The sequence below is a fragment of the Hydra vulgaris genome, chromosome 12 (genome assembly GCF_038396675.1).
Source record: "Hydra vulgaris chromosome 12, alternate assembly HydraT2T_AEP".
In the NCBI taxonomy this organism is placed as follows: domain Eukaryota; kingdom Metazoa; phylum Cnidaria; class Hydrozoa; order Anthoathecata; family Hydridae; genus Hydra; species Hydra vulgaris.
Genome location: NC_088931.1, coordinates 70,803,997 through 70,829,716, shown reverse-complemented (window position 1 = coordinate 70,829,716; position 25,720 = coordinate 70,803,997). Strand labels below are relative to the sequence as shown.

Here is a 25,720-nt window from a genome sequence, read left to right as displayed (position 1 = left end):
TCAGCAGTCGAGAACCAGTTATCTTAGTATCAAGCTCATTAATGTCGTTACCAAAACCAAATATTGCAGATAAGTGTCTTGTCTTTTTTGGCAACTTTGCTGTAACAGACCCTGATATATTTTCAACAACAGATACTACAGAAGCAGACATTAAATATTTCAAAAATGCATGATGGCAACTGATGTAAACCAGCATATAATAGATAGCAACATAGAAATCAGCTAATCAGTTTAGGATGAAGGGATATTAAGCTTAAGATTTTTTAGCATGCAAAAAATCCATTGTGTCATGCATTGTAACATTTTTCATATTTGTGGTGGACCCCCTAAATGAGTTCCAAATTGCATGAAATTTTCTCTAGGTAGAAAGTATTTGCTTAACATAGTATTAGCTTGGCATTTGATGCACCCTAATATGTATGCATGCATACATGCATGCATGTATATATGTATGTATGTATGTATGTATGTATGTATGTATGTATGTATGTATGTATGTAAGTATGTATGTAAGTATGTATGTATGTATGTACGTATGTATATGTATGTATATAAATATACACATACTCAGACATGAACAGGAATGGCATGCAATTGAATGCTATTGCTGACCATGCAAATGATTTTTATTTTTGACAACTTGACCATGACTGTTTAGATGTTTTGATGATATATGTATTTTAGAATTGCTCTGAAAAAAAAAACGCTAAGCTAAATTTAATTAGGAAGAATAATAAAAAATTAAAAAAAACCTAAAGAAAGAAGAAAAAAATTTTTCAAAAAAGAAAATATATAAGCACTACATCAAAACTCAAAAAACTCAAAGCAAGAATTACTTTTGTTACATTTTTAATTAAGTTTGAAATAAATTATTTTAAATCTTATCTTTTGAAAGATTTTATTAAAGTTTTGTAAAACGCTTTTATGTTAAGCAATAAATTACTTCTAATGATTGTTTAATAAATGAACAAATTTTATTTAAAATATTTAAAAGTGCTACATATAATATTGTTAAATTGTATAATTATACATTTACTTTTATATAAGAATTATTTTTATATTATTTGTATATACATTGCAAAAAAAATTGTTTAAATAAATAATGTAGTCTTTTTAAAATAGTAATGAACTTAACGAAAAAAATAATTGAATTAATTTAAACTTGTTCATGCCTATTGTAATTGAAAGCAAAAAAAAATCTTTAAAAAATTAAAACATGAAAAGATTAAAAAAAAATTGAAAGATAAAAACATTACAAAATACTTCAAAGCTTTTATATTAATCACCAAAATACATGCTTATATAAGTAGAAAAATTTCAGCAACTGGTAGAATTTAAGTCTGTATTGATTGTTGTAAAAAGTCTGTATTGATTGTTGTAAAAAGTCTGTATTGATTGTTGTAAAAAAATTAAAATGAGATATGAGAAGTTTTCTTTATCAAAACTTGCTATAGTATTAAAAAGATTGATTTGGCAATAAGACCTTTAGAGTTTTTTAGATTAAAACTAAAGATACCATTTTCTACCAAGCAGGAAATTAAGTTTCAGGATTTATAAGGTAGTTTAGAAAGTATTGGATCTTAATTAGTTGAGTAAAATAGGGTTATTGACATTTGAAAGAACATGTTCCTTGTGTGCCTCTGCTATTGAACAATGAAGTAATCTTTTTAATATCTTTTCCACCAGAACAACTCTCTTGAGAATAAATGTCTTTTTATCATGACTACAAATAATTTTTTCAAAATGGCTTCATTCTTCTTGGTATCACAAAGAAACAGGTTGTCACATAAACAAGTTATACTACCACAGAGTTTGGGAACCATTACTAGAAGATAACAGAAAGCTTTGAAATGCAACTTTCAAGGTGATGTCCTCAGTCACAGTTATAAACGCATGAGTAGGTTCAAGAATTAGGTGGTACTGATGGCTTTTTCTGTTTAATATTTTTAGTTATCTTTGTCATGTTTTAAATTATTAGAAAAGGTCACTCAATTATTAATAGCAATTGGCACCCTAAGCAATGAGGTACATGGTTACTTCAGTCATGCTAATTAACTCAAAGTCGTAAAAAAAACTTGTGTGAAGCTAAATAAGGATTTGGTATCAAAAATCCACAGCAAAAATACTAACTGGGACACCATCCATGCGCAACATGAAACTATTAATTTTTACAGCTGTTGATGGAATCAAATTTTCTTAGAGCTACCACAATATTTTGGAAACCTTATTACAAGCCTACCTCAGAACCATTAAACAAAAAGAGTTTTAAAACAGCATCCATAACAAAAAGGCACAAGAAAAGGCTTGTGTTGAGTCAAGAAAAGTCCAGCGTTTATTATCTAGCCAGGAAACAATGTAACACAGGTTCACCAGTGCATGTTTAATACAAAAGGGGTTTGGGGCTGGTTAACAGGTATTTTGTATTTGCCCCTGAAATCTGGAGAACTTCTACAAAACATTAGTTGCATTTAAATTTGTGTCTACCAACAATATTGTTTTTATTTTTATTAAGACACCCTTTTTAGTCTTTACTTAACCAAGAGCATAGGGGCAAAGAAGTTTTTTAAGTCAGAACTATAAATGGGGAAAAATATTCAGATTGAGCACTACTGTACATAAAATGCAATTTCTGGTTAATTTCAGTAAAGAGCTAGGGAATTTGTTGTGTCAGGTGGAGTGATAAAAAGGTTGTTTTTTTTTGTGCTTAAAGTTAAAAAATCTTCTTTGCTGAAGTTTGAACAATATTCTTTTTCTTTTTGTATTTCAATGACAGCATTAATATTTTAGTCAGTAAAAACACAATTTAATTTATCAAACAGATTCAATTAAAGTGTATTATATGTAGCAAAAATATTGTTTTTTATATTTCTTTTTGAATTCAGTCAACAAATTTTTTAAATTCTTTTATTAAAAAAGCATTAGCCCACTCCTTATTACAGAATATAATACAACTTTTTATAATCATCTAAATACAGCATATACAGATACCTTTTAACTTTTTTATTGTTAATGTTACATTTATCTATTGTTTCAAAGTTTTTTTAACTTTTTATAGTTTGTAGTTTTTTAACTACAAACTATAAAAAGTATAAAGGCTGCTTTCTCTAATATATATGTATATAAATATATATATATATATATATATATATATATATATATATATATATATATATATATATATATATATATATATATATAATGATGCCTAGTTAAAGCACATTTTTTATCATATATATGTGTAACAAGTTAAAACTACATGCATTTACCAAAGTCTTGGCACTTTTTTTGTTAACAAAGTAAATTACGCCATTAAGTAATTCTTATTTTGTCACCTTGGTTTGACAAGGTTTTTTTAACTGAGGCTTTTTATATTAGTAAAAAAAAGTTTTTATTTTTTTTTATTTTAATAGTAATTAAAATTGTTTATATTATTGTTTTTTTATTTGTTTATGTATACTTATTTTGGTTGACATATAAATATACTATAAGTACATAGAAATAAGAATTATAAAAATATTTTTATTTAGACATTAAAAAAAAAAAGTTTAATTTGCTTTTCTCCTAATGTAAAAAAAAATCAGTTATAACTTTTTTTAATTTTGTTTTAGTAAAACAAATTGTTTGTAATTGCAATCAAGGTGGTCATCTATAAAGCACGTCACCCTATATTTGTCAATTCTTAACCCCTTCCTTTCTGTCACAAGCGATAACATATACCTGAACCTCCTAAACTATATCCAATAACATATACCTCTCCCTCCTAAACTATGATTTTTTTTTATGTCAAAAATGTTTTAAAAGATTAAAATGTAAATACTTTGCAGCATTTTAAAAATTAAACCTAATGAAAATAAGGCAATAAACATAAATGTAAGAAGTGTAAGTAAAAACTTCGACAAACCAAAGGTCTTCTTATTTAAATGACTCAAAATAAATTGATAAAGTTGTAATAATAAAGTAGTTTTTTAAATTTGCTCTTGGTCTTGTGTAAAAACTGTTTCCGTTTTGATAACTTTTATAAATGTTATGAATTCCATAGTGGAAGAGTGCCACATATTTTTTGCTCTTTTAATTAGTGGTTGCTATGTTATAATAGAAAAAAAGTTGTAAAAAAAAAGCAACTAAACTGCAACTGAATTTTTTTGTTAAAGAAACTTATTTTATATATAAACTCTTTTTTTTTTTTATAAAACGCTTTTAATTAAATTAAAACACAGAATAATATAAAGTATAGAAACTGATAATATTTGCCAAGCAAGCTTAAATCAAAATACTGATTCTGAGTTTGTCGACAGAAATAAGATAAATTAAGACTTTAAGAAATTCAATTAAAAATAGAAAAGGATTGACGACATTGTAACAGATTTTTTATCTAAAGATACAGTTAAACCAAAATCTATTTGTTTATTAAACTTAATGATTTTTACATAAATTGTATTTGATTTTGTGTTCTTTAAACACAATGAGTCATTAAAAGTTTTACTACAAACTGACGCAGTGGCAGTTGTAGTAACAAACTGATGCAGTGGCAGTGGTAGTAACAAACTGATACAGTGGCAGTGGTAGTAACAAAAAGTTTATGAAAATATTTATGAATATTTTTCAATAAAGGCCATCATCAAAAAGTACCAGAAATCAAATTTGATAATGTATATTAGCAGGGGTTCAATTATGGGTTCATGTCATATTGTATACTTATATTATACTATCAACTCATATTTATTATATATTTTGATTTACATTTATAATGATATCAATGATTACAAAATGCTTTACTTTAATAAGGTATCTATGAAAAATGTCAAAGATGTTTATATACAAAAGAAATAAATTAGCATTGATTTAGAAATTGGTTGACAATTGACTGTGGGGAATAAATGTAGATACTTTATGCATTGCAATTTTTTCCTCTCACTCGATTTTTTAACTCTTAGCCAACAAACTAAAGAAAGCTAATAATTATTACAGTAAAACCAATGTTATAATTATTAATCAATTTTTTTCTTCTAGGTAAAAAGCAAAATGGGTGTGTTCCGTTTATACTTGATGATGTGCAGATAGGACTGATACAACCAGCAGTATTAAAAAAGTTAGAGTTTTATCATGATATATTTTATGTTGTTAGAGATTTACTTACCAAAACTGTTAAATATGTTACTATGGCATCCACGTTAAATGACAAAAAGTCAAGAAGTCAACAGTTTGCATGTGTAATGAGAGACTGGAAAGATAGAGATTTGTTTCCACCTCTTAGTGGATGGAGAAATGAGGTAAAAAAAATTTTTTTCTTGTTATTTTTATTTTTATTTAAATATCTAAAATTTTCTAATTAAAAAAAGAAAATGTATTTTCAGAAGTTATAGTCATTATTTTTAGAGTATTTATATATTTCACATCATCTTTACCATTTTGCAGTGAAAAATTTCAAATAATTAATTTCTATGCTTCATTTCCAAAACCTCTAAATAATTACATAAAAAACAATTCTTCATTTTTCACAAAAAGCTTATAAATATTTTTTTAGCTTGATGTTAGTCCATCCAAATAATTCAATAAGTTTTTCATTAATTCAAGTGCTTTTCTTATTAAATTACAAAGCCCTTATGAGTTTTGTAAATTAATAAGAATGGTATTTTTTTTATAGTTAATTACTTAATTATTTTAGTTCTTATTTTATACTACTAAATCTACACTATTATACAATTATAGTACTTATACTACACTCGGTTGACACTCCCTTATATTTTTTGCCCACTTTGATTTAAAAAGAAAACGGAAAAAAATGTAACCAAACATCAAAAAATTATTTTGGTAATAAATGGTAATAATTTTGGTAATAATAAATAATTTTGGTAATAAATGGTAATAATTTTGGTAATAATCCTTCATATGTTAGTAGCGTTTTCTCAAACCCTAACACTTAATTGATGTATGTACTAAAGACCCTCACATATGGTTGTTTAAGTATATCATCAGTGTACCTCACCACCTCTATACAACAGTTTCATTTTAAAGTGGTTTGAGGGCACTGACCAGAACATTACTAGATTCAGTTTTAAATAAACCTTGAGGTTTCATAGATTTTTGGAGTCAAACATTTTACTAATAGTAGATATAATATTAACTTTGATCTTTTGACATTAGACTTTAATAAAGATCTTTTTTTTGCTGTTTTTTTGCTTTATGTATATGATTGAAAATTACAACAGCATAAGAAAAAGAGAATTACTAAAAACTAAGAAGAGTGGGCTAAACATTGATTAATAAAAAGTAAAAAAAGTCTTCATAACTTTATCAAACTAAAATATTGCAATTGTCAACAGGTTGACAGAAATCTTAACTCATAGACATAAAAAATGTTTCAATTTTAGGCTAAATTTAATCGAAATTTTTATTTGTCTTTATCATTATGTCTCTTTAAGAGCTGAAAACAATCAGGTATATTTATGTATATTTGAAAATAAAATTAAAGCTAATTTTAAAAAACTTGATTGACTTTTAATCCTATTTAAGCACAGTTATTATTAAATTTTGTTCAACAGTTAAATTATATTTTTTGATCAGTTTTATTCATTTAAACCTATATTTTTTAGGTTATGAAAACCTTATAGTTTTTTAATTCTTTTATTCCTTCTTTTCATTGCTTTTTGTTGAAACAAAATTTTATGTAAATATGTGTATGTTTATATACACATACAGGTTTTGAAAAAAAATCTATAAATTTTGAAAAATAATGACGATTCAAGCTTGAATCATATGACATAAATTGTAATGTAACAAAAATGATTTTACCAAAATACCTGAGGTTAGTGTGTAAAATTTATAATTTGAAGCAACAACGACATTAAATATGCTGTGTTAAAAATGACACAAGAAAAAAATTTCTTAAAAGTAGTTAAAAACTACGTAATCTAATAAAAATAAAAGTTCTTAATATTTAATTTTTATTAGAACTCTTGCTTTTACTTGAAAGTTTTTCTCTTAAGATATATGACATAAGGAAATCTTTTAACAGTGAAGCTGTTCTTGAAGTGGAGAGATCAGCCTGCGGTAAGTGTCAGGAATTTTTTTTATTTCAAAACTATTTCTTTTGTTTTATCAAATGTCATTTTAATTAGGTTATCCTTAAAGTCATTATTGGTACTTTGTTAGTTTATTTTTTTTTTTTTTATTTTACTAAATTTTTTACTTGAAACCATTTTATTAATACCAAATAATAACACATCTTATTTTATTATATTATCAACATTTTTTGTACAAAAAAAGAAATTTTGGATATACCATTCAAAGCTGTTCTACATCTTATGATGTTAAAAATGATCAAAACGAAAAAACTTTCTAAAAGGAAGTTGTTACTGACTACTTTAGATGCTTTGATTTCTTTTGTTTATGGTTTTAGAAAACAAGTTATATATCAGATTTCCAAGTAAAGAAATCTGGTATTTAGCTTGTATTGAGAGCAATGAAAAAAGCAAAAACAAAAACACTAATTTTTTATATATTGTTAACATCAATGCCACAAGAGTATTGTATCTACTTAAATCATTAATCAAACAGTTAACAATCAAACATTACCAGTTTCTTGTCAGTTCTAGATCAAATAGGTTTAAAAACACAAATACAAACTTTGAACATTTTACATTATGTTGGTACATTTTAAGGTGCCAGACAAAATTTTTGCAGTTAGGGCTGGCACTGCTGCTATAGATCCAGGTAGATTAGGATTTTAAATAGAACAATTTTAGTCATGTTGAAATCATAACTTTTGTTTTTAACAAAGCAGTGTTAACAAAAACTTTGGTTAATTTGTCGACGTAATTTTTATGCACCTTACCCATTTGTACAAAGCAATAACTTGTACAAATAATAATAATAATTAAAAAGCAACGGTACATAATTTAATGTATTAGGTATATACCAAATCATATGCTTTAATCAAGTTTTAAGCAGGAATGGAAAGACTTTTTGCAATTTATTTCTGCTCTTTTAAATATAGATTTAAATGGTTTTTTGACAACTCACTATTTAGTTCAGGCATATATGACTTGTAGACTTAAAGCAAAGAGTTTTATTAAGTTTTTTCAACTGATAACAACAAACATCTTGTAAATCTTGTTTTTTATTTCAGCATCAACACTGCTAAGTTAGTAGATTTTAAAATTTATCAGTCTTGTGTTTGCTATTTGGATTGTTTTACTGCAGATTCTATATATTACTCGAAATTTCATCAATGGTACAGTATGTGGCACTACATTCCTTTATTAGGAATGTAGTGCCACATACTGTATCCAACTTAGGCTGCAAAAAATTAAATTTTTTAAGCATCTATGGTCCATTTTTTAAAGAATTCTGTGGGTCATTGATCAAAACAAACAAAAAACGTTAATTTTGTTTACATTTCAAACCAGGCCTACTTAATAATTGAGCTGTATGTGAATGGTGTCTCACTTAGAGAGATCATGGTGCAGTTGGACATGACTAAAAACACAGTTTATCACGCAATTAAATATATTAACAAATCCAGACAGGTCAAGCATTAGTTAGCTAAAAGAAAAAAGCAAGCTAGGATCAAAAAATTTGTCAAGACCAACAAAAAATTAAACAGGAAGAATCTGGTCCCATCAATGAGGAAGATGGCCAAGAAGTTGTATGTCAGTGAGAAAACAATTCAAATGGTAGTGAAGCTTGATCTCAAGTGCTAATCCACTGTTTACATTAATTTATTTTAATTTCAAGTATTAGTAAAAATCTATAATTAATAAACTTTTAGTTTAACCTGATACCATTCTGACAATCCTGTATTATTTGAACACCAACACTGTTTATTTTTGAGCCTCCCCATATTTATTATATCCATATTATATCTAAATTATAGAATGTTGATGAAGCATTAAGTCGAATAGCTTTTAAGTATCACTTTCTCATTCCAATTTGTGTTCGATTAGTACAATCTAAAGATAATATCTAATAATTTATTGCTTAAATCAAAAAAAAATTACTTCATCATTGAGTTTTCTGGAAACTATACAGAAAACATTCAAGGTTATGTATAAGGAACAATCTTCTGACAATCCAAATTTGTCTTTCGCATATACTTCATTGTTAAAAAAAATTGAGTCAAAAATATCTAGCTAGAATCAATAACATTGGAAAATGATCAACTATCTGATGATCTAGTACAAAAACAAGGGTTTCACTGCCACAAACAAAATGTTAAGTATTTTAAATACACTTATTAGCAGAAAAGTAAACATCTGAAAAAAATCAATACAATTTATGCACAAACACATCCAAGATATGCTATTCTTGCCTTGTGACTCATCTTAAGGGGGCATCCATTAAGTACATATGCAGTAAAACCATTAATTTAGGACCCCTTGTACGCACTTTTATGCTGTGTAACCTTTCCCCCCTCTCTCCCTATTAGCTTATTCAACATTTCTCTATTACACATTATAATATTATTTTCTTAAAACTTGTGAAATTCAATTCTTTATTAAGAAAAATAAAGAAGAGATAGAGATTAAGAGATTCAAACCCGGTTGGCAATCAACATTGGTGATGGTTTTTAACCTTGTTTCATCAGATGGGAAAAAAAGTGCAGACATCAAATATGAAAATTGATATTGACACCTACCAAAGACATCCTCAACACACACGTCAAGCCCTAGATCAAGTCCACAAACTCTCCGAAGACCAAGGTAGTATTCCAGTAGGATGAAGCATTGTGTCATACATCAAAGAAGACACAGAAGTTGCTAGAACAAAACATTCCGGATTTCTGGCCAGAGGGCATCTGGCCTGAAGACATCTGGCCTCCTAGTTCACCAGACCTGAATTCACCAGACTGCTTTGTATGGGCAACCCTCGGAATTAGGAAAAATGAGGTGGGCAATAATTTGCCGACCTCAATCTTTTAGAGGTCGGCGTCAGGTCAGCAAAAATTATTTGATATAAAGATTTTACCATAAAACATAGAAACGAGGTCGGCAATTTTTTGCCGACCTCAAACACTTTCAGGTTGGCATTGCCGAATGCCGACCCTAATTCCGAGGGTTATTTAGGTATATGTTGAGTCAAAGGCCTGTACAAGCCCATAATAGTGTTGAAGCTCTCAAGGCCTCTATCAAGAAGTGCTGGTGCCAAATGCCTACCAACTTCATCCTGAACACCTGCAACAGCTTCCAGGCTAGGGTCAACTCCGTGATTGAGGGGCCCATTTGAGTAAAATGTTGCTAAAAAATTTAACGTTCATCTAAAAAAAGAATCAAATAAATTTTATTTAAATTTTTTTTTTTTTTAAATAAAACTTATTTGATTTTTTTTTTAAATGAAAGTTTTTAAAAAACAGTTGAAACTAGTCCAGAATATGGCACTGCATACTGTTATTGATTATCTGTATAAACAACAAAAATAAAATAATTTTAAGATATAATTTGTACCTGCAACTTTCCATACACCCCGATTTTAATATATTAAATAAAAGAACTCATTTACTTCTCTTTATTTTTAATGAATATGATAAAAATGTTAGGAAAATTATACAGAAATTTTACTTTTCCATATAATTCTTTTTGAAAATATGCAGCTAAATGTTACTAAAATTGAAAAATACAGCAAAAAGCTGCTAAAAATGTGTTACTTGTATTAAAACCAAACTCTACATAAAGCTTGTACTTTTAGAAATTTGAGCTCAAATATTTTTTGTGGCTTCTGATATAGAACTGCTTTTCACATCGCATTTCACATTTTGCAGTTTAAAAAAAAAACGAAAAAGATTAAAAAAATTGTGGCCTCCATTATCACCCATACACATAACAGGGAAATAAGGTTGGCCAAAAAATCTTCATTATTTTCTTATCCTTGAATTTTTTATCAAAATGAATGGTCAAAACTATAAAAAAAGATTACGAAAAGACCATATTTGGGTAGGAGTGTACCTTATTTGGGTAGGAGTATTTTTTATTTGGGAAGGATTATCTTTAACATAGTTCATCATCATCTAGTCTCTTAAATACATCCTTCAGTTATTTACTATTATTATTTATTATTACTAAGAGAATTAAGTAAAATATATGTACATAACAGTGTAGTACTCCTGGTTCTATTTCCTAGCCTCCTTTGCCCTAGCCCTAGAGGATGAGTTATTATTCAATCAATGAACCCTCAAGCAGAAAAGAATGTTAAATAACATAAGTTTAAATTTATACATACTTGTTATTTGGCATAACTTAAGCACTATATATATATATATATATATATATATATATATATATATATATATATATATATATATATATATATATATATATATATATATATATATATATATATATGTATATATGTATATATGTATATATGTATATATGTATGTATGTATGTATATATATATATATATATATATATATATATATATATATATATATATATATATATATATATATATATATATATATATATATATATATATATATATATATATATATATATATATATATATATATATATATATATATATATATATATATATATATATATATATATATATATATATATATGTATATATATATATATATATATATATATATATATATTATATATATTATATGTATATATATATTAGGGGTGTTCAGAAACAAAAAATTAGAATATGATAAACAAAACCGTCTAGATTTGAACCAAATGTGTTTTTACTTACAAAAACTTACAAAAACTTTAGCACCATTGAACCACTCTTTCCTTGTTCTTAAAGCACATGTTTGGAAAAAGAAGGACCCAAAAATGACCAAAAATGTATTACTTTAAGTGTCTTGAGGGCAAGGCTAGCATAAATATTTATAATAAATTTTTTTTTCAGGGTTTAGTTAATATCTGTATTTTTATTTTTAAAAAGAATGATATTTTTCTTTCTTCTCAAAAAACAGTATAATTAACATTTTAAATCGACTAAAAAATGTTTATTAAGTGGTGCAGCGTTGTTTTTATAACCTTTTCAACAATTAAATTCAAACTTTGTTATTACATTCATAATATATTTGGCAAATGTATATATTCAAAATAAGAATAGAATTACTCATTTCATGTTTATTATTTGTAATATTTTAATCAAAATATGCCAAAGTAGCTTACATCATTAGTAAATATGCAGTTTTCAAAAGGTCTTTAAAAACAAATCATTAACAATTAAGAAATAAAAAGGTTTTTTCAAATTTACCGAAAATGTTGATTTTGTAACATGTTGTTTTTGCATATCACAATTCAATATTACTTATCAAATTAAAAAAAATATTTTAAATATTTAAAAAGGTTTGTAGAAGTTTTATCCATAGTTTATCTAATTAATCTTTTTTTTTGTTTTGTTCGTGTTTTGTTTCTTCGCTAAGGAGGAAAGACTATCAGATAATTTTTTTTGGTAAGACTGGTGGAGCTTTTCCCAGAAATCCTGAAAGCAGAGTGAACTCTGTCAACTGATATCAATCTGTTCTGTTTTTCCTCCTTGTTGTTATAACGATGTACATATTGCTGCATCATGCCGCCGGCTCTTTCCGAATGGTCATTGACAACAATACGGCTATAATTTTCGAAAATTTGAAACGGAGACTGTGTATGCCAGTATTGCAGTGGAAGTGAAAGCCAGTCTTTTTATTTTTTCTTCAGTTAAACCACTAAAACTAAACATAAGGTAAGAAAACTCATCTACTAAAGGGGCTGAGCTTGGTGGATCTTTCTCAGTACGAACATTTTTTTCTATCTCTTTTCTGATGTCTTTCTTTTTTTGTTTTCATTTTTAAAGTGTTCAGCCTAAGCACTGACGTTACTGCAATTCTATTAATTTCGGTAATGTGGTAAATTTCGATAATTAGACAAGAAATCAGGGGCGCTTAGTCACAAATGCAATATTTAGTTAGGTAATTGCAATGCTGTGATTTTTATAGAGTGAATGACTGGGCGTTATATTGTGAGTTACTTTTTATCGAAAAATTGAGTGCAATTTAATTCAATTTTTTATCGTTTTTATCGCATAATCAAATAAAATCGCTTTTCTGCTAACTCTCAATGCGGTAACGCCAATGTTTTGTTCAGCCTTAGGCATTTTAAATGAAAGAATTGCATCTGCAATTTTTTTTTTTTTAATGCAAAGGCAAATCCTCATCCAATAGAGCCAATGGAATCATAGTTGAATCCAAGTACCAAGTGTGCTTGAAAAGCAAATCAAGCACAGCATCAGCTGCTTTTGGATTCCAACAAATATTTCTAAATTGATGCATCTAATGGATAGCTTTAATATCTAAGTTAAGGGCCTTTGACACATTACTCGATTCTAAATACCACTTGGCATAAAAACAAACCACAAACTCCGCAATAAGCTTGATTTCTTTTTTGAGATCATTGTTTTTTTGAACAAAGTCAAGTTGAGAAAACAAAAGCAGCATTTTCAGATAGTAAATTGCTTTACCAAGAAAACGAGCATGATGGATAGCTCCAATTTTCCTGATTTTATATACAGAAGGTGATAACTAGTCACAACTAATTCAGCAAGCTCTCTTCTGTCTTCACATTTATCTTTTTCTGCTATCCTCTTTCTTTCTATATATGCTTTGCAAAAGTTCATAGAATCTTCAGCAGCCTTTTCACTTATACACCACTCCCCTCCTTCCAGTTAAACTTGCACATATCACTTGGGGCATAACTAAAATTTGAATGTACAAATAGGCTCTTAAATTTTTGAAAAAAAAAGTTTTTCGGTCCTGTAGTCAACTCATTTGTTGTATGTTTCCAAAAATGCACTATTCTTAATTCTGTTATGTGATGCCTGCATGCTAGTTTTAAAAGATATTTATTTAAATCGTTGGATATCTTTATGATTAAACCATTTTTGATCCCGGTATTGCTTGTAGTTGTATCAAAACACACCTCCTACTTTTGATTCAAGTTTATATTCCTTTAGTAGGTTCATAATACTTGTATATTGATCCTCACCAGAAGAGGAAGTTAAAGGAGAAACACCTAGTAGGTGCGTCTCACCCTCAATGTTCACAAGAATTGCCAGCCTGTCAGTCTTGAATTTTTTTCCTACATTAATTTCATAAAGAGTTTATCCATCAAAAAGTATAACACATGGATAAGGAGAAGCCTTTATTGCATTTTTTACATCTTCTTTTGCTAAAGTTGACATATTTTCATTTGGTAATTTCATCTTTCTAAAGGTTGTTGATTTACTGCAGTGCATATCTGTAAGTTTAACACCAGCTTCAGTTAAAATGGCACTTGTCTTAAAGTGAATGTTGCCCTAATAGCTACTTAATGTAGCCATTATGGCAACATTCCTGGTATACACATCTATTATATGCAGTTACTGTACAGTTAGATTGAGATGGTTCTTTTTGATAATAGTTACTAGGCTCAAAATCAGAATCATAAGATGAATCAGAACTCAAATTAGAATTCAGCTCAATTTAATAATTAGATTTTGTTAATCGCACATCCTTTGTTCTATTTTTTTTTTCTGTTACTCTCTGCTGTCCACGAGCATAAAATAATATAAATTATAACGAAATATTTTATAAAAAAAGTATAACTTAATACTTTTAATTGTAAAGTTTTACCTTTCTACTAAATTACTTATCCTGTCCCAAGAGTAAACTTTGTTTCTCCTTCCTGATCTTCCAAAAACATACAGTCTTCAAGCTTATCATTGTCAGATCTTTTTTTGTTGGTTCCAATAATGTTCTTCAAATATGGCTTGCCAACCCAAAAAACTTTTTTTAAGTAATTCTCGAAGTTTTTTTTAATTTGTTAAGTCTTTAGGAGAGCCTCTTTTTTTGTTTTGTTTTTTTTAAATTAGAATACTTGTCAAGTTGAATAAGGTTTTTGAATAGTTGAATTTCACTAACAACTTCAAACCCTGCTTTTATCCAGGATTTCTTAACCTTAGCAAAAACACAGTTACAATCCAAATTTTCATATTTTTCAAAATTTTTACAAAGCAAGCACGTAACCAAACTAATTTTTTTGGTGGTTTTAGGCAGTAGAGATTGCAGGTATGCTAGATGTTGTAGAATATCCGTGCCTGTTGGAAGTTAAATATCTAAACACATATTTGTTTTTGTTCATTATATTTTATTGATCACTTTTTAGATCACTCTCTATCTTAAATATATAATATAGATTAAATTGTTCAAGTTTCTTTCTAACTAGAAATTACCTGTAACCAGGGTCAGGCTGACGAGGGAGGTTGAGGTGTATTTCCCCCTGGCCCCTACTATGTCTGAAAGTCCTGGTTCTCTCTATAAATTAAGGTACATAAATAAAGCGCACAAAAATACAAATTAATAATAACTAATTATTGTTAATATGCATCAATTTTAAGGGTTTTGAGGATTTAACTTATTTTTGCTAAATTTTTTGATACTGTAAGGGCTCCATCTATGTCTCTCCCCGAGCTCCTCAGTGCCAGTCTGACCCTGCTTGTAACTTCTGGTTTAGCTGCTTTAATAATAAATAACTTCTTTTTTTTATTAGATCTTAACTTGAATTTTTTTCAAACTCATGCTTTTTGTTTCCTTTATACATATTTATTGCAAGTTTAGTATTTATCATTATCATTAATCTAAATAACCAAGAATATATTTGTCAATATTACTTAATATATTATTTAAGTATTTGCTATATTTTATATAGTTTTATTTTACTTGTTAAATGATATACACAACACATTATATCTTATTTTGTGTTCTTATCGCTACTTATAAAATTATAAGTTTAGTTATAAGTTTATAAATTAAGTTATAAGTTAAGAACATATTCTTTTGTTTGTTAATGGTATTAGACATACATAAAATGAGTAATTCTATTCTTATTTTGAATATATACTTTTGCAAACTATGTTATGAATCTAAATAACAAAGTTTGAATTTAATTGTTAAAAAGGTTATAAAAACAACACCGTACCAAATAATAAACATTTTTAGCTGATTTAAAATGTAAATTATACTGTTTTTTGAGAAGAAAGAAAAAAACCATAATTTTTTAATCAAAAATACAAATATTTATCTAAACCCTAAAAAAAATATTTATTATAAATATTTATGCTAGCCTTGCCCTCAAGACACTAAAGTAGTTTGTTTTTGGTCATTTTTGGGTCCTTTTTTTTCCAAACATGTTCTTTGAGGGCAAGGAGAGAGTGGTTCAATGTTACTGAAATTTTTTGTCACTAAGTTTAAACATATTTGCTTCAAATTTAGACGGTTTGATTTTTTAAATTCTAAAATTTTTTTTTCTGAACATCTTGAATATATATATATATATATATATATATATATATATATATATATATATATATATATATATATATATATATATATATATATATATATATATATATATATATATATATATATATATATATATATATATATATATATATATATATATATATAAATATATATATATATATATATATACATACATATATATATAGTTACAAATGTACATGTGTAAAGTAGTGCTTTAATTCATCATTATTTTTATCATTAAACATTTAAAAAATGTTTATGCATAATAAAATAAAAAATTTTTACTTAACATGCTCTTTAATTTTTTTAACTTTTATATTTACAGAAAATCTACTCAAAAAGATTTATACAAATATGCTAATGACTTAATATTGTTGACTTGTTATAAGTTGTTATAAAAGTATATAAAGTGCGTTGACTTGTTGTAATTTGGCAAAAATAAGTAAGCGTTTTATGTAGGCATGTGTGTGTTTGTATATATATATATATATATATATATATATATATATATATATATATATATATATATATATATATATATTAGGATTATGAAATTTTAGTAGCCTCGTATAACCATAGTCCTGTAAGATGAGTTTTTGTATAAAAATATTGAAATAAACATTAATTTATGATTTTATTTCAAAAACCTCACTCAGGACCTAAAAAAACTGTTTTGGAAATGCTGTAACTTTGTAAAATTTGTATTAATTTTTATTTATGACTATAATATAATATAAAACACAATTCAGAAATAGTAATTGAATAATATAATAAAATACAATTACTTGTTTGATATAATAAACTTTAAGTTGATTCTTTCAGCGCTTCTGCACTTTATTTCTCCCATGACTTCCTTGCACTTCCTGCACTAATGTGTTTGCACTAATGTGTTTCTTGTGTGTTTGAATTGCTGTATTATCTCAATTCCAATGTTTCCTAAAAATTGTTTGTGCTTTCTTGTGTTTCTTTAAACCCTTATCAAACTTTTCATAATTTTCTTCTTTATTAAAATGGTCACTGAACCAAATATCATACCATGTTCCACAAATCAATTCACAAATTTCAGCAGTTCGCGTTGGTCTGGAAGTGGCTGAAAAGTTATTTCTTAGATTTGCACTTTGTCATTAGATGTGACTAGTTGTCACTGACTTCTTGCACAAAGTCATATGATATAATGGGAGATGTTGTCTTTCCATCAAGAATTTGGTCAATTGAATGCTTTAGGACTAAACATAATGCATGATGTTGATATCATACTGAGGTATCAGAATGCTTTTTTCTTTAAATTTCCATTGGATCTGTACAACTCCATTTCTCTGTTTCTCAAGTTCCATTTCTTCAACAACTCTAATTATCACTCACAAGTATTGACACTTGTAGTATCGCAGATTATAACTTTTTGTGCTTTCCCACAAATATATATAACCCCAGTTATTTCATTAAATATTGTTAATGCTTTTCCATCTCTAAGAGTTAGTGCTGCTAGATAAACTTCGCGGTGCTGATTTTGTAATATCATTAAATTTGTGTTTCTTGCTTGTTAATTTTCTTACCATCAAAGTGCAGAGCCCAATTTTTATTTTAAGAGTTTCTTCAAAGTTTTGCTCAAATTACTCAGTTTCTGTAGTGGAATATTGGTTGTTTTTTTTTAGCAGGGGGTTCAACAGTATATTCACAGTCATTAGTATCTTCATCAGAGGTTTCTGGATATTTTGATATATGAGAAACATTTTAGGATTTTACATTTCTACACGAAGATAGAAGATTACATGCACTACTGCTTGAGATATTTCTTCTGTCAACATTTGGAGGATGCACTTTAATTTGTATTGTTATTGCATAGTCAACTTCTCCTTGTGATTTATATCTTCAGTTGCCAACTAGATGCCTCCTGTTTTTGTAATATCAAACACATTTGCAAATTTAATTTGAGTGCAATCTTTATGTTATTTCAAAATGTTATATTTTTTTAATTAATGCATCAATCTTCCTAACTATTGGAAAATTTAACTTTTCCCACAATTTTTTCAGTTCATCAGCTATCAGTTGAATTCTGAGATTTCTTTTGAAAGAAATTGATACCTTCCAATAATTTTCATTTATTTTGGCATTTTAGATAAGCCATCAAACGGATCATTGATGGTTTGTAACAATTTTCTTTGTGTGACATTCTTTTAGTAATCTGTCAAATTTTTTTCTCTAGGTACTAGAGTTTTTTCCAATATCGTGTTCGCTTTTTATCTATGATACTTTCCAGAAAAGTAACTCAAAATAAACACACTAAAAACACTCCCAGACATGCAACAGCTAAAAGCGGAAACAGATATTATGCCAAAGAGCAAATATTCACAGAGAATTATAGTTATGAAACTATATTCCCAATGAATATAGTTTCATTGGGAATTCTGTGTTATATGCGGTGCCATTGGGCTGGCTAATGACCTGATATATATATATCTAACACATATAACTGCAAAATACGTTTGGTACATAAGTAAAATGTTTAATTTTCATTATGCTGACTTCAATGTTGACTTTTCAAAGCAAAGAAAAGAAAGAAGAAAAGTAATGAAAAATACGAATAAAGTTTTTGCATAAAAAAATTCAGATATATTTTTTTTCTCATACTTCCTTTTTTTTCCTGGGTCTAAAAAAGTTCTCAAAAAACTATTTATAATTTAAAAAATTAAAATGGCGCTATATATTAATACTGTGTTTACTTAAATTCACAACTATAGATGTATATGAATATATTTAATAAGTGTGTTAAATTATATTTTTCTATATATGTGACATATATTTATATAAAAATCTTTGTTATTAAGGATTATTTGGTTTTCGAACTTATGGTATTCATGTAAATGGATACGTAAGAAATGACAGTGGTGATGTGTATATGTGGATTGCCAGGCGTAGCAAATCAAAGCCAACTTTTCCTGGAAAGCTTGACAATACAGTATTTTTTACTTTTGTTTTATATTTATTATAATATTACAAGGCTTTTAAAAATGTCACAGAAATAGTGGTATAACCATTTGTGACTATGTAACTGTGCTTTAAGTTTCAAAAATAAAAATAAGAGGTTTTAAGACTTAAACTTAAATTTGAATAAATTATTTTTTTTTTTTTACCAGAGTGCATTTATAATATGGAATCTAAAAAAATGGAAGCATATTCCACATATGAATCAGTAAAATTAAAAATTGCTTTTTTTTTTGAGTTTGTACTCTTGGGTACTTTATATATATACATATATATACATATATATACATATATATATATATATATATATATATATATATATATATATATATATATATATATATATATATATATATATATATATATATATATAGATATATATATATAGATAGATAGATAGATAGGTAGGTAGGTAGGTAGGTAGGTAGGTAGAAAGATAGATACATACATAGATACATAGATAAATAGATATGTATATAGATATTCTGATTTTTTTGTTTTTGTTTTGAGATAAAACAATTAAAAATAAAGGAGGGAGGGGGTCTTAAAAGGTTGTGGTGGGTGGGAAAAAAATTCCAAAATTAATAAATGTCCTCTCCTGTGTATTAAGCACCTAAAAGTATCTGGATTTTTTTTTCTAAAATGTTTGATGTAATACAGCTTATATTATATTATAAGAAAAAATCATTCTTTATTAGATAGTATAATATTTTCACAAGTTTAATAATTTACCTCCAATTAATTTACCTCCAATTTAATAATTTACCTCCAATTAATTTACCTCCAATTTTATAATAAAATAGAATAAAATTTTTCATGTTTTTTTGCTTCCATTTTGTGACAAAATTATGGCTTGCTTCACTTTTGTGGCAAAAAACAAGTTTAATTTGGGGCATAGAAGGATAGTTTTGGTTTAATTTATTGAGGGAGGTGTGAGCTTATTGTCTTTCTCTATCTAATCTTTTATAAGAAAATAAGTTAATTTTTAGTGTTATGAGGGAGAGGGGGAGTAATAGTTAATGAGAATTAGCACAACCTAAAGCTCATAATACATAAACAAAAAGAAGTTTGTTTTCAATTATTGGTTTATTACACTTGGCTGCAATATTTTATAACATGTTATTATTTATAATAATACTGCAAAGATATAAGGTAATAACACAAAGATATTGTAAAATAAGCTAACTAAAGCATTGTTTATTTTTATTTGAAATTTAAACTCACTTGTTTACAATTTATAAAATATTTTTAGTGAAATTATAAGTTGTCTTTACCAAAAATTAGATTGACATCCGTTTCTGACTCTTTTTGTCATCTATTTCTGAATCTTTCTGTCATGCCTTTCTGACTCACATATTTTGTTGTAATATTGAATATAATGTTTTTTTAAAAATTATACTATTGTTCTTAAAAAGGCAGGATGAAGGTTTTGCTCACATAAGAAAGGACATTTGACCTCTTTTTCCCTTCTTTTGTAACCATAGCTGTATAAATTTTAGTTTAATATAATCTTTTTAGTTATGGTAATCCGAAAGTTAAGATGTGTCTAGAAATTCTGTCGTTATAGTGATTTTTTTAAATTCAACATTATCAGATGTAAAAGTCTAAATGGTTTATTTTTTAGTATATCTTTAGTTAACTATGTTATTTTTTGTTGAATGAAAGCAGAATGTAAGCGTAAATTCTTGCATCATTTTTAGTGATATAACATTAGTTTTTTAGTTTTTGAAATGAGATGTTAAAATTTTAGGTTGCTGGTGGTATCAGTTCCGGAGATGGAGTGCTTGAGACTGTGATAAAAGAATGTAAAGAAGAAGCTGGAATTCCTGAAAAATTGGCCTCAACTGCCCGACCAGCTGGTACACTATGGTATCTTGTCATTCTCTGATTCACTTATCTGCTTTTAAATGTTATCTATAAATATAACAAGAATATTTTTACTCTTTTTCAAGTATATATATATATATATATATATATATATATATATATATATATATATATATATATATATATATATATATATATATATATATATATATATATATATATATATATATATATATATATATATATATATATATATATATATATATGTAGGTATATTTATATAACACATGGGGCTACTAAAAATTTGCACAAAATTTGAACGTTTGAAACTCACAAACAAATTCGAATATTTCTGCAGTTGAAGTTAAATATATTCACTAGACATTCTTATTTCATAATCTGATACTGATTTTGGCAATTAAAATTATATAAATAAAATGAATGCAATTAAAGAAAACGACAAACGAAAGCTTATTGGAAATTTTTATTTAGATAGCATAGACAAAGAGAAAACATTTACAGTGCATCATTTTATGCAAATGAAAGTTCCAAGGCGAACAATTTATTACATTATTAAAAGAGTTAATGACAGTATTGACCTTAAAAGAAAGTTGGGAAGCGGCAGAAAACCATACAAAATGAATATAAGAAAAATTACTTCACTCATTGACAAGGCTGAAAATAAAGTTGGAATCTCCCAGAGAAAACTTGCATTAAAATATGGAATTCATAAAATTTATGTTTATAAAATTTTTAACATGCATGGACTTTAATATTTCAAAAGAAAGAAAGCACCATAAAGCTCTGGAATTTAAATAATTAAACAAAAACAACGGCTGTTAAAACTTTTGAAAACTTTTTCCGACCGTCAAATGAGTTTGAAATTATCATGGATGACGAGTCCTATTTTACATTGAGAAGCCAAAACACACCAGGAAATGATGGCTTTTATAGATAAAGACAAAACTGAAAGTAATATTAAATATAAGTTTAAATCAAAGTTTCAAACGAAAGTTTTAGTATGGATTGCAATCAGGAGATTTAGTAAATCAAAGCATTTTTTTGCAATAAAGAATAATGCCATGGATGCAAAAATATATTCCAAAGAATGCATTGAAAAGAAACTTGTTCCCATTAATCAATTCGCTTCACAAAAATATAAAATATTTATGCAAAGCTAACAATTGGAACTTATAAGAAGTTTAATATAACCTATACTACTTAGGATGATAATCCACCAAATGTACCGCAAATAAGGCCCACTGAGACTTTTTGGGCTCACCTAAAACAGAGAGTCTATTCCAATGGTTTCAAAGCAAAAAATCTTAACCACCTGAAAAAGAGAATTCAACTTAAGTTACGAGATTTCAGTCCAGAATACTTTGAAAACCTTCTTTGCTCGCTTAAGACTAAAGTTCGCTACGCTGTTGATCATGGGACTTTCAGCTATAAGATGATCTATTATTGCTATCCTTATTATTTAATCAGTTGTGAAACAATAATATAATTTGAATGACAATCATAAGCAATTTTTTTGTGTGCAAATCTTCAGCAGCCCCGCGTTATATATATATATATATATATATATATATATATATATATATATATATATATATATATATATATATATATTAGGGTGGAGTGAATTTTAATTTTTTTTACAATTCGTTTAGCCTGGGTGTGCAAAAGTTGTCTATTCATTTCAGAAATACTCTGGAAAAATATCAATGCTCTAGGAAATTATCTTGAGGTTCCTCAAGACCTTTAAAATTTTAATGGGTCCCTAATATTATATAAAAAAAAGTTTTTTAAAAGTATGTCATGTTGGGTCTCAAAAGAAGCAAAATTTTATAAAAATTTCAAAAATAACAATTATTTTTAAAAAAATTTGTTGTTTTATAGTTTATTGCAGAAAAAATGACTTTTTAAACTAAAAATGAAAAAAGTTTATTTTTTTAATTATAATTTCAAAAAAATCTTAAATAATAATTTTTTTATAAAATAATTAATATTTTTGAAATTTTTATAAAATTTTGCTTCTTTTGAGACCCAACAAGAAATACTTTTGAAAAAATTTTTTTTACATAATATTAGGGACCCATTAAAATTTTAAAGGTCTTGAGGAGCCTCAAGATAATTTCCTAGAGCATTGATATTTTTCCAGAGTATTTCTGAAATGAATAGACAACTTTTGCACACCCAGGCTAAACGAATTGTAAAAATAACTAAAATTCACTCCACCCTAATATATATATATATATATATATATATATATATATATATATATATATATATATATATATATATATATATATATATATATATATATATATATATATACATATATATATATACATATATATATATACATATATATATATATATACATATATATATATATACATATATATATATATACATATATATATGTATATATATATATATATATATATATATATATATTTATATATATATATACATATACACTTATACATATACATATACATATACATATACACACATTTATATATATATATATATATATATATATATATATATATATATATATATGTATACATATATATTTATACATATATACACACACACATATATTTGTGTGTGTATATATGTATAAATATATATGTATATATATACATATGTACGTATGTATATATATATATATATATATATATATATATATATATATATATATATATATATATATATATATATATATATATATATATATATATATATATATATATTAGTTATTATTATGAAAATGATGTTGAACTTCAACCTGAAATACTATTTGTTTACGATTTGGAACTACCTCGTTCATTTGAGCCCACTAATACAGATGATGAGGTTTCTGATTTCTACTTACTTCCAATTAAAGAGGTTTGTATATTTTCAAATATTGATTTATTAAAGGATATAAAAAGAGTGCATATTCAAAGGGTTATACACAATATAGTATACATCAAAAAGAGTTTCTGTGTTAATGTATTCCGTGACTCTTATATTAACATTTATGTAAAATAAGTTCCGAGTTTTGGTGTTCCGGAGTTTTTATTTTTTGCGTAAATATGGTGTACCGAAATTCAAAAATGTTTTCTTCTACACATAAAATAAAGCGTAAAAATACAGCGCTTTTAGAATCTGTTTTTAAATTTTAAATTTAGAATCCTTGCGCCTTATTTCAAATAGCATTTTATATTATTTTTGGATTTAAAATTATAAAATCAGTAGTTAACCTTTATATAGAGTCCATCAATAATTTTTTTTTTAATTTCAAATTTCAATTTTTTTTTATGAATTTATATTGTTGTTAGTATACTTTATAATGCTTATGATTTTAGGTAAAAGAGTTGCTAGCTACTAACGAGTTTAAACCAAATTGTGCACTCGTACTTCTCGATTTCTTTATAAGACATGGTGCCATCGATCCTGATACCGGTAGCTTCTTAGATTATATTTATTTCTTTACAACTTTTTCATGTGTTACAGCTAAAACTTTTTTTGGACTTTGTATTTTTCATTTAGAACCAAATTATGTTGAGTTTTCGCAAGGTTGTCGAAGATCGCTGCCTTATTAGTTGTATAGAAAACAAAGTTTATCGTACCAACAAGTTTTTAAATCTAATCGTTTGATTATAAAGAAGTATTTTTAGTTGTTGATAGTTTTGAGAAGACATTAATGGATGCGCGTAAAAATCTAAAAAATACTCTTGCGCTAAGAATCTTCGAGGTAGAGTTAAGAATCTAAGAATCTTCTTGGTTGAGTTAGTGATAAATTAGTTTTTAATTATTTATGAATTGAATTTGTATGTAAACATTTGTAAAATATAATAGACTATTTCAATGTAATAATGTATAGAAGATGTTTTATCCTTTTTCTTAATTTATTACGTATTTGGTTATACAAAACTTCTAGAGACGAGAGCACTTTCAATATTTCTAAGTCAAATAAAAATAGTCAGATAATAATCTCAAAAATAAAAGTCAAAAATAGTTTATGCTAATTATCCAGAGGTAATTACTTTTTTTCATGGCAGTATTTAAATTGAAAATACCTTGTTAACTACGATGCTTCTCTGGCGTGCAGTATGGAAAGATGGATTTTCGGTAGCCGACCTGCTTAACTCTTGAGCATTTCTTGGGTCTCCGCAATTAAACAGCTTTGTGTTTATTTTTTCTTATTAGCTGCGGTTAATGAGGCGTGCAGTGTTGTAAAAAAAATTTATTTTTGATCCTGTCTTTATATTTGTTCGTGATTTAGTCGTCAATCTTGATATGTTTTTCTTGCAGTAAAATATATCATTGATAAAAAGTGAGCAATGCTACTGACAATTGAATCGGTGAATGTTAAAAGGGCGAAACTCACATATTTTACAAAATTGACTTTTTTGCAAATTTGTATTTTCAAAGAATAGCTCCATTATTTTGTGTTAAAAAGGTGACTGTCAAAAGTTTTCTCGAGCCTGTACAGTGTCTAAAAGTGTTTTGGTTTTTTGTTATAAGGGCTGAAGTCCTTTTAACAAGAAACTTCGCGCTGAAGTCAGCGGACCAAACGTAACCTCTGCTGTTTTGGTTGTACAACAGCGTTGTAAATA

The 25,720-nt window shown here is 26.4% G+C and overlaps 1 protein-coding gene across 2 annotated transcripts in view; it reads left to right on the top strand.

The window, feature by feature from the left end:
- The window catches only part of LOC100203695 (uncharacterized), a 31,401-nt gene extending 6,393 nt beyond the window's left edge, over positions 1–25,008 (top strand). For both annotated transcript variants that reach the window (XM_065814278.1, XM_065814277.1), the window contains exons 2-8: positions 5,011–5,270; positions 6,987–7,050; positions 19,121–19,251; positions 21,028–21,146; positions 23,873–24,005; positions 24,467–24,563; positions 24,651–25,008. In XM_065814278.1, the coding sequence (XP_065670350.1) occupies positions 5,011–5,270; positions 6,987–7,050; positions 19,121–19,251; positions 21,028–21,146; positions 23,873–24,005; positions 24,467–24,563; positions 24,651–24,703 (857 nt within the window). In that variant the 3' untranslated portion in view covers positions 24,704–25,008. The remainder of the gene's footprint in view (positions 1–5,010; positions 5,271–6,986; positions 7,051–19,120; positions 19,252–21,027; positions 21,147–23,872; positions 24,006–24,466; positions 24,564–24,650) is intronic.
- The last annotated feature ends 712 nt before the right edge of the window (positions 25,009–25,720 follow it).